Source organism: Tachypleus tridentatus, chromosome 7 (assembly GCF_004210375.1).
Source record: "Tachypleus tridentatus isolate NWPU-2018 chromosome 7, ASM421037v1, whole genome shotgun sequence".
Taxonomy (NCBI): Eukaryota; Metazoa; Arthropoda; class Merostomata; order Xiphosura; family Limulidae; genus Tachypleus; species Tachypleus tridentatus.
In genome coordinates, this window is record NC_134831.1 from 162,552,705 (window position 1) to 162,563,573 (window position 10,869).

At 33.5% G+C, this 10,869-nt stretch overlaps 1 protein-coding gene across 3 annotated transcripts in view; it reads right to left on the reverse strand.

Annotated features, from left to right (window-relative positions):
• The window catches only part of LOC143257072 (cAMP-dependent protein kinase catalytic subunit 1-like), an 88,400-nt gene extending 77,822 nt beyond the window's left edge, over positions 1 to 10,578 (reverse strand). Inside the window, exons 1-2 of one of the 3 annotated variants that reach the window (XM_076515227.1) lie at positions 9,757 to 10,555; positions 6,097 to 6,217 (exon numbers count right to left, since the gene is read on the reverse strand). In XM_076515227.1, the coding sequence (XP_076371342.1) occupies positions 6,097 to 6,154 (58 nt within the window). In that variant the 5' untranslated portion in view covers positions 6,155 to 6,217; positions 9,757 to 10,555. Of the gene's footprint in view, positions 1 to 6,096; positions 6,218 to 9,756 lie in introns of all 3 variants that reach the window. The other 2 variants (XM_076515229.1, XM_076515228.1) reach the window with 2 other exon arrangements.
• Between the last annotated feature and the right edge of the window lie 291 nt (positions 10,579 to 10,869).

Here is a 10,869-nt window from a genome sequence, read left to right on the forward strand (position 1 = left end):
AAAAGTTGCTTATAGTCTGCCATGCTGGAAACTTTCTGTTGGTTTAAGGTAAAATATCTGCAGTTGTGCGAGCCATCTTCACAAAACTGATAGAGTCATGGTACAGGTATAAATACCATGGTATAATGGTCGACCAAATTATACAGCCTATAAAAAAGACGATTAGTCAGAATTCCATATTTCTAGAGCTCAAAAAACTTCCAAAAAGTAACAAATTAAATGGCCACTACAAAATTCAGTTTTAACCTCATGCAACAAATTATGATTTACTAAACTCTACTAAAGAAAGCATCTGGGCTCAGATTAAAGAAATGTGATTACACAAGAGACTTGAGAATATATACGAATGTAAAAATTTTATTGATAGTAAAAATGACCAAACTGAACACCAGTTAGTGTTAAAGACATTACTTAGGTATTAATTTTGTAATATTTTCTTATTAACACGTAATTATTGCAAAGTCTTCGAATTTTTAGACCAGATAAATGAATATTTTGTATGTAAAGTGCATAATATGTTCTAATACATTTACACATTAGTGAATAAGTCCAGATGAATCAAGGTAAGTTGAAAATGGAGTATAATATGGTCACTAGAGGAAGAGCTTGAAACTTTGGCTTCTTTTGAATTTCGCACTCGGGAGCCAAAACCGTCATTTTCACTTGGATTCACTGAAAATTACATGTTGCTTTTGTCGTGCCATCTTTTAAGTTTTTATGTTACTAGAAGTAGTAGTTATATAACACTGCACAACAAAGTTTTTGCTTCTTGAACACTGTTGGGTGTTCCTTATAGATTTTTGGCTGCTGATCACGAAAATCATATCAAAATTTGCTCATCATGTACGGATTCATCAAAATCTTCAGTTTCACCAGGACATTGCTATAATGGAAAAACGATATCAGGGCAACTGGAATCCGTCAATGCTTGCTGACAACTGTTGGACACTGCAACGTAATGCACCGGACATTGAATACAAACGAAAATCAGGAGCAAAACACTTTTAATTATGTTGAACCTAATAGCGTATTAAAAATATAAACGCAATTAAATACGTTATTGCCAGTAAACAGTTAACTGTCTATTTCTCAGAGTTCCTACGTGATGAAGCAAAAATAAAACTATATGTGTGCATACCCACCAGGTATCTGTCACAATCAGCATAAACTTTTCAGGAAGCAAAACTTTTCACAAAATCTGTTGTGCAGTGTAATCATTGTAATTTTTCAAATATTTACTTTTATTACAATAGAATAGAAATTAAATGAGAGATTTCAGGTGTCACAAACATTTGTAACACAAATTTTAATTATGACATTGAAATATCAGTATTTTCTAAAAGTAAGTTAATAACTAAATACGAATAATGTACTTATTTTAAAGCTTGAATATGTTCCGTGTGGAATATAATTTTGATGGTTTTTCGTATCAAGTTTCTATCCTAAAATTTTCTTGTCGGCTTTTGACAATATTTGATACAAGATAATTTTAAAAAATCTGTTAATTTAAAAAGGAGAATAGGAATCGTCAAAAAGTACAGAAACGAGTTGAATGAAAATATATAATATTTCAAGCCTACAACTAGGAACTAAAATGTAACCAAAATAGGCTGGAAATAGAGTCTACATTATTTTCTCAACTACAAATCCCTATTCTGACTGCAGTAAAATTAATAAGTACACTATATATTTAAAAACGGCTGGTATGGATAGAGAAGGCACTCGTACAGGAGCGAACAACGTTTCAACTTTCTTCGGTTGTCGTCAGGTTCACAAAGAAAGAAAGGGTTACTGAACGGTAGCTGACTACGTATTTGAAGGCGGTTGTGTAATTCAGTGTAGATATGTAGAGGGCGTGCTTTCTACTACTAGTAACTAGCGCCTTCTCTACCCATAACAGCCGTTTTCAAATATATAATTTTCTCTACAAGTTGGTTTTCTCGTCATAACGAAGTACACTATACATCTTGTTTCTTACGTTTTTATACATATTTATGGAAAATATATTTTAAGCCACATATATATATATATATATACATTTAGTTAAATGCTACACGTTTCTCAGTAATTTACTGCTGAATTGGCTTTATTTTTCACTCAACCATTATTTACTGAGCTAGGTGGATTTGTGCCTGAAGTTTCGTGAAAGCACGCGTTTTATAAGCGTCGATTACAAATGAAGCTGTCACAATAACAAAGCATACATTTTGTATTTATAGCTATATAAATCAACTTTCAATGCAAAATAATCAACATTTTAAATAGGTCATGGACATTCTCAGCGTTTGATATAGTATGTCTGTCTAGGTTGTGGTGCAAAATACCCAGCTGATTTTGCTACAGGTTTGTGAAACACAGATATGAATACAAATAATAATAAAATCTTACTCAGGTACGTATTCACTGAAATACAGCCCGGCATGGCCAGGTGGTTAAAGCACTAGACTCGTAATCCGAGGGTCACAGGTTCAAATCCCGTCACACCAAACATGCTCGCTCTTTCAGTCGAGTGGGCATTATTATGTAACAGTCAATCCCACTATTGGTTGGTAAAAAGTAGCCCAAGAGTTGGCGATGGGTGATGATGACTAGCTGCCTTCCCTCTAGTCTTATACAGCTAAATTAGGGACGGCTGGCATAGATAGCCTTCGTGTAGCTTTGCACGAATTAAAAAAAAACAAACAAACCACTGAAATAATCGCAGAAAACCACGTAGAAACAAAGTAAAACACTGAACTTAAGACAAAGTGAAGAACAACAAACTCAAATTTCCAATAAGTGTGGTCTATATTAAATGAATTACTTTCCAGTTAATACGCATTATTGAACCACCAGATTTTTTGCAATGGAGGAAAGTGAAGGACGTAGAGAAATTGTTCAGAGCGAAAACACGAAATTGAATTAATTTTAAAACTACCCTATGATATACTGAATAATAAATTCATTACTACTTTTCAAGTTTAAGTAAAGTATTCATATCCGTGTTCTCTGTAGTGGATTTTAAAACTATAAATCGATAATAATAAGGCTGAAACCGTTGTTATAAATACAAACATTGTTTACACTAATAAAATTGAAGTGTTTTCAGTTTCCAACTAGTATAAAACAGAGAATTTCAGACTAATATAATGGTCCTAAAGTGCCTTCTACATTTCTGCGATGTATGAATGGTCTCAAAGAGCTTATGCTGGTAGCAAAGAGAAATTTAAAAGATTTTACATCGTGTAAATTTCGACTTTTAAGAATCATGCTAAAAATAGTTCTGTAACCTTTGTAGAAGTTTGTTTAGTAGATGTGCATAGATTTTGGCGCAAGACGACAACTGATTTTGCTAAAGGTTTCAATACTTGAATGATTTCGCAGAGCAACTTCGCTAGTAGCGATAAAAAACAACAAAACGAATAAAGTCTCTCCTTATCTTTCAAGAATGAACATAAAATTACTTCTGTGGCTTGCGCAGGAGTGTTTAAGTAGGTTTGTCCAGGTTTTAATGAATCATCCACAGCCGTTGTTTTTTCTGTAGGCTTGTAAAACAAAAATAATATGAATAATAATAATAATAATGTGAAGAATAAATGAATTATTTTGTCTATCAGTTGAAAAATAATCTTTGCTTTATCAATATTTCATCAGCCTTAGTCACTGAGATATAAGGTCTCGTGTGTTGTTACATAAGCGAATCTGCTTTTCAAGATCATTTTTGACTTATGCTCTGCTTTTAAGTATGTGTGTGTTTTTGATAGCAAAGCCACATTGAGCTATCTGTTGAGTCCACCGAGAGAAATCGAACCCATGATTTTAGCGTTGTAAATCCACAGATGTACCACTGTACCAGCGGGGAAAGACTTACGTTCTATTATAATTCTTGTACAATTTCTGGATGATTCTTATTATGAATCACTATCATGGCTCCTGGCAATTCAATTTTCATTGGTGAAGTTATTTTTATTATAAAATTAAAATTATTAGTAGTATTAAAAAATTCACTACTACGTTCTTTCAGCTGGTGATAATATGTTTTGCATACGACCTGTTATTAAGGTATTTTAAACATAAAGAAAAGTACACAAAAACTGATATTGATCGCAAAAATTAAAATTGCATAGAATAAAAGGCGAGTGTCCACGCTTTTATCAGTATATACTGTACTCTTTTATAGTTGTTGTTGTTTTGAATTAAGCACAAAGCTACACAATGGGCTATCTGTGCTCTGCCTACCACGGGTATCGAAGCCCGGACTTTAGCGTTGTAAGTCCGCAGACATACCGCTGAGCCACTGGGGGACCTCTTATACAGTGATTTTACAGTTAATGTGTATACCTTAAAACAATTTTACCAGTTTAGAGTGTACCCTTGTATAATAATCTGTGTAATTCTTTTTTCGTTATAGTAATTTAGACTTTTCAAATAATATTGACTATTCCTAATAAAAAAATAAAAAATATTTCCATAAAAAATTGTTTTCCAGCATTTCAGGTGTGCTCGATATTTGTCAGAATCTTGTTCTATTTATAGACTTTTTTTAATGTTGTATCTGCCAATTACGCTTTTAGCGTCACCTATTGATATTTTAAAATATTAAACAGTAAACTTTAATGAAGTAAAAAGAACATCAAATACAGTACTAAAGTAATACTGCAGCATTTCACTGCGATAATTGCATCATGATGCAGAAAAAGTGTTGAAAAAGACAAGAAATTTGATGAAAATTGTATCACAAATAAAGCCCTTTAATTGGGAGTTTTCTTATTTTGTTCACAAAAGTAGAGATTCTGTGAAGTGAAACAAGAGAAAGTAAAACAGAAAATACCCTAGCCAATGTTGGTTGTTGAAAAATATTATATTTTTTGTTACTAATTAATTTCTTATAGCCCTACATTAATGTATATAAACCGAACATTTATTTATTTTTAATTTATTAGTTTTAAATAGCTTTGAATTTCGAGTTGAGGCATGTCTTAATTTCTTAAAAGAGCCTGGCATGGCCAGGTGGTTAGAACGTGCGACTCGTAATCTGAGGGTCGCCAATTCGAATCTCCGTCACACCAAACATGCTTGCTCTTTCAGTTGTGGGGACATTATAATGTTATAATCAATCCCACTATTCGTTGATGAAAGAGTAGCCCAAGAGTTGGCGGTTGGTGGTGATGATTATCTGCTTTCCCTCTAGTCTTACACTGCTAAAGTAGAGACGGCTAGTGCAGGTAGCCCTCGAGTAGCTTTGCGCGAAATTAAAAAACAAAGAAAGAACAACAAATAATTACATAAAAACTTGAGGTTTTAAGTCTTATGAATTTATATTTTTTGATTAAACGGGTTATATACGTTAAATCTGTCAAAAGTTTCAGTTAAGTAATGTAATGCTTTTTTCATGGAAACAAGTAATAACGTAGAATAAATCTTTAAAATGATAACTAATTCTCATATAAAACTCCAGTGGCTGTTTCTGTCATAGAATATAAAATCTGAAGTCATTGCATGACTTACTATAGGCACACTGTGTCACAAATAGGTCAAAATAAGGTTAAAATTGAGTCATTAAATGTCTCAAATTATTGAGGGCATTTACTACCAGTTTATACTATCAGAAACGACAGGTTAGCTCAAAACACCCACCAAGTGGTTCACATGTTGGTTTGTTTATTTATTTAATGTTAAGCACAAAGCTGCACAGTGGGATGTCTGTGCCATACCCACCATGGGTATCAAAACCCTGTGTCCGCAGGCATGCTGCTGTGCTGCTAAGAAAGGGGGCACATTTTAGACTCTAACTGTTGTTTTGGGCCAATGTTGCTAAATCTTTTATACAACAAGAATAATTCTGTTAAACTATAAGAATATATTAGTTTTACACCTAAATTTGTTTAACCACGATAATTTGTTTGTTTTCAAAGCAAAATCTGTTTTTACAACTATATCCGTTACATCATAAGAGTATATTTATATTAACATCAACATTGTTGCATTAAAGGAATATCTTCCTTTTTACATCTAACTATAAGAATTTGTTTGCTTTTAGATATGGTAAAATCAACAAAGCGTTTAATACACAAAACATAAAAGTTCGATAAAAACAAACTAGAGGAAAATATTTACCATTATCTTTTTGTTTTAAGACTCTCTGAAAAAATCCAAAACATCCGGTATCCCTCATCTTGGTTTTATTTCACGAACTGTTCTTCAGGTCTAGAGATGACCATCCAACTCGGTTGTTATACTTAAAAAAATAGACACAAAAATTAGAGGTTAAAACTATCAGGGGCATGTAATAAAATATAGTAATCTGTTTTATATCTTTCTAAATAATAATACATTTTTTTATGTTTGTTTGTGTCCCTTATCATCAGATTACCTATATAATGCCGCGCGAAGTGTCACTCTTAACTAAATAATGAGATTGACTGTCGGTCTTATAATGCACCCACAGCTAAGAATATAACGCGATTCACACAAAAAATCTTTGGATCCCTAGCCAGAAAAGTTAACCACCAAGACGTGCTCAGGCCCTTAAAGAATGACTTGTTTCGTAGATAAAATACACAAACGCAATTATACTATCTTAGGCTTTCTTTGGTTACAATTCAGAGCTGGACAGCGTTTCGGTCACTGCATTAGCATGGACCGAAACGTTGGCCAAAACTGAACTCTAGATAGATGTCCTTGTATAGAAAAGTCACTGGTGGCTCGATAGTGAGGATTTATAAAGTTATAATTCTGGTTCGATTCTTGTACTAGTACAGTAAGGAATGCCCATTGTGAATCTTTGCAGTTTGTAACTAATAATGTTTGTTTGTTTTCGAATTTCGCACAAAGCTACTCGAGGGCTATCTGTGCTAGCCGTCCCTAATTTAGCAGTGTAATACAAGAGGGAAAGCAGCTAGTCATCACCACCCACCGCCAACTCTTGGGCTACTCTTTTACCAACGAATAGTGGGATTGACCGCACATTATAACGCCCCCACGGCTGAAAGGGCGAGCATGTTTGGTGCGACCGGGATGCGAACCCGCGACCCTCAGATTACGAGTCGCACGCCTTAACACGCTTGGCCATGCCGGGCCACAAATGATAATAAACAAATAAAAGACACAGTAACCAACAGAAAAAAATTATTTCAACTTTTGTTTGAAAGACAAAATTTCTTGAACTCCTACTTAACATACATAGTCATTTTGTCTAAATGTACGCAACAAACGGGTCAGTTTAACTACTAAGTTTATATGTCAAAGTTCACATTAATATACATCCTTCCGATGACTGGCACTTACCCAAGTACTTGTTAAGCGCCGTCTGTTGGAATTTATTTTACTTCGTCATCCAGTTTTTACAAACATCTCACTGTTAAGATACGGTTGCAAAAAAATACAATAACAACAAAGCACTTTTGTTCAACTTCAAATAAAAAAATGCCTTTATTTCTAAACTGCATTGCAACTTTGAACCCGGCTTTTCAAACACAGAGGTCATCTTTTTTTCTTCTAAAGCCAATGAGTGGCCTTCGTTTTTTGTGTGTCGGTAAAGTGTCTTCGTTCATGTTTACCATGATTTGTATGTCATATTTTTAGTTACTCTGTGAAACGTTTTCTTTTTTGTAAAGAATTTTAAACTGTCTTCAGTGTTTATATAGAGAATATTAAAGCTTTTAAGTAGGTCACAGGCATTCTCTTTATATGATGGAAAAGTGGTACTAAACCACTAAACTGGTATCGATCAATAATAAGACAAATTAAAAAGTTCTTGAAAGGTCTGGCGGTTGTTTTTCATGCGGTTTTGTTGTTACGAGAAGTTATAGTAGATTTTAGAAAGAGGGAATATGTTTGATAATGTGTTCAAACAGACACATACATATGTAATTTGTTATAAACAAAAACAAGCCATAAAAAAGTCACAAACGCTGCATTAATCGAAAGGTTTGTTTGTTTGTTTCTGAATTTCGCAGAAAGCTACACAAGGGTTATCTGCGCTAGCCATCTCTAATTTAATACTGTAAGGCTAGAGAGAAGGCAGCTAGTCATCACTATCCACTACCAACTCTTGGGCTATTCTTTTACCAACTAATAGTGTAATTGTCGGGAACATTATAACACCCCCACGGCTAAAAGGACGAGCATGTTTGGTGTTACTAGAATTTGAAACCGCTACACTCAGATTACGTGTCGAGCGTCTTACCACTTGGTCACGCCGGGCCTTGGTTAAGACTGATAGACGGTGTATCCCAACCCTCATGTGGCTCCTATTTCTCCAGTCACCTTCAAAACCTTGGATACATTTTATATTTTACATTATAGCCTATGCCCTGGGAATCCTTTCGATTAGTACAGTTTTTTTTTATTTTTGTTTAGGCTTGTTTTTGTTTATAACAAATTATCATTAGTCAGATGTTTGGATTTGTTGTTTCTAACTGCTAAGTTTATATGTCAAAGTTCACATTAATATACATCCTTCCGATGACCTGTTAAGCTCCGTCTGTTGGAATTTATTTCTCTTCGTCATCCAGTTTTCACTAACATCTCACTGTTAAGATACGGTTAAAAAAACAACAACAACTAAACACTTTTGTTCAACTTCAATTAAAACGCTGCACATGGACCAGACTCGGTAACAACTTTCATAGATAAAAACACAAGCTAAACACACGTTTATGTATATTAAGCCTATAACATATAATTGTCATATACGTTACATGAAAACGCAGGAACTTAAAATAGATAAACGATAAATCTATTGTCATGGTTATTTTTAATCTTTTCATTTCTAAAACTAGATTATAAGAAAACCAAAACAATCAATTAATGAGACATTAATTAAGTAGGGGAATAGTGTTATATTGATAAAGTTATAATTCTTTGTTCAAATCGACCAATGTCGCTTCTTGACACTTTTAGTTTTGAAATACAACTTTTAAGACAAACTTTTTTTCTCTCATGCTTCTTTACTGGTGTAATTATTTTACATGCTAAAAAATAATTGTAGGACTCGGTGAAACATTTTCTATGTTTACGGTAATAGTGACGTCAACACTGTCTTTTGAAAATACACACTAACATTGTTAATAAAGTATTTTGTTCAACGTTTCACTTGGATTGTTTAATTTCCGTAGACGTTGTAATCTGGGAGGGAATGTGTCCCCAATAGTTAATCATTCATGAACACATATCTTGTATTTAATTTTCTCTATTCAGTCGGCTGACATTGTCAACTAAAATGAATTAAAATTTTAATTTTCTGAGAAATTCTGAACATTTACGCTGTCAGTAACTTGTTGTGGGTACGCAAAATGTGTATATATGAAATTCGTATATGATAATTATTACATGAAATTCTTATTATTTGTGTAATTTATAATACAGTAGTACTTAGCAAACAATTTAATTTATCACTACCCCCCAAAAATATTTTGTACGTTCCAACAAGCCTTATTTCTATCTGTTTAATCATATAATTTTGTGTGACAATTCACAAATGTGCTTTGAAGACGTCAACTATGTGTGTTTTTAAGTGATATATAATAGTTCTATAACATTTATAGACAATCATATGTAAAGGAAATTACTATTAAAAACTAAAACACAAGCTTAACACACGTTTATGTATATTAAGCCTATAACATATATTTGTCAAATGCGTGACTTGGTTAAGTTGTAATCTTATTAGGAAAATAAATATGGTACGACGAAAACAAAAACATCTTTACATTACAGTTCTTTATTATTTTTACTTTTTTTAATATCCAATAGTAAGTAAAATGCAAACGTTACTTGACCAGATGATTTACGGAGTATCTCCTGTCGAGCTAGTTTATAACTATAAAGCAAGAAACTAACTGTCCAGCTAATTGAATTCTCAATATACACTTCTGGTGTCCATTCACAATCACTTATTGTTCACAGCACCTTCTGCCAGTCTCACAAGATGAGCAAATCGTTAATCCAGTGTTACTTGTTCAATTCAACCGGTAACAAATCACTTTTTTTAAACACTTTTTACCGAGTCTATATTTTGAGAATTTTCAGCCATAATTCTTCGCTTTATGCACATCACCTCTAGTGTACGAAAACCTAACTATCCTCGTCGGACAGCGACTGTGTATGCACGTGGACACCGGGAAATAAGATGACTGTTAAAAAACTAACTTCTTCGTCGATACCACGTCACTATGACAACTCTCGAAGCCAGATAATTACTTGGATACTTTTACATTCTCAGTGTACTCGTACGTGTTACGTAAGGTGGGCCGCAATGACTTGTCCTATTTTGGTCTTCTCGTGTTACGAATACCAATAACTATGTCTCGCTGTTTAAGGATTGTCACAGATAGCTTCTTTGTTAGAATAACGTCTCTGCACTTTGTAAAGTGTGGAAAAAAACAACAACAAAACTTCCAAAGGCCTTTTGCGCGTGCAAACGTTTTTGAAATTCTTATATTGTTGATGTTTAGCTACGCTCGTTCAAAGACATATTCGAGACCAAATACATTTAGAAGCGAGCCAGCGTACAAATATCACTTGAAACAGAGCTGATTTTATATTTGTCATTCTTCAGTAAAACTCCAATTCCAATTCGACATAAGCACGTGCAAGGTTACCGGTGCTCCAGCTTCAGCTAGGCGTTGGCTACATCGGAAATTGCAACAATTCTCTCTCTTAAAAAAAAAAAAAAAACGGTTCCAATTACACTTGAGATTCAACACTTGGAGAAAAACGGTATACACAAACATGATACGTGTTAGTTAAAAAGTAAAACAACATGAAAAAATATTTTTAATCATACTGTTTATCGAGTTTCAAACGACTCGTATACTTGCGTTTTGTATTTCACGTCTTATAAATATTTCAACTTCAGTTTACGTGATGTAGAAGTTATTATACTCG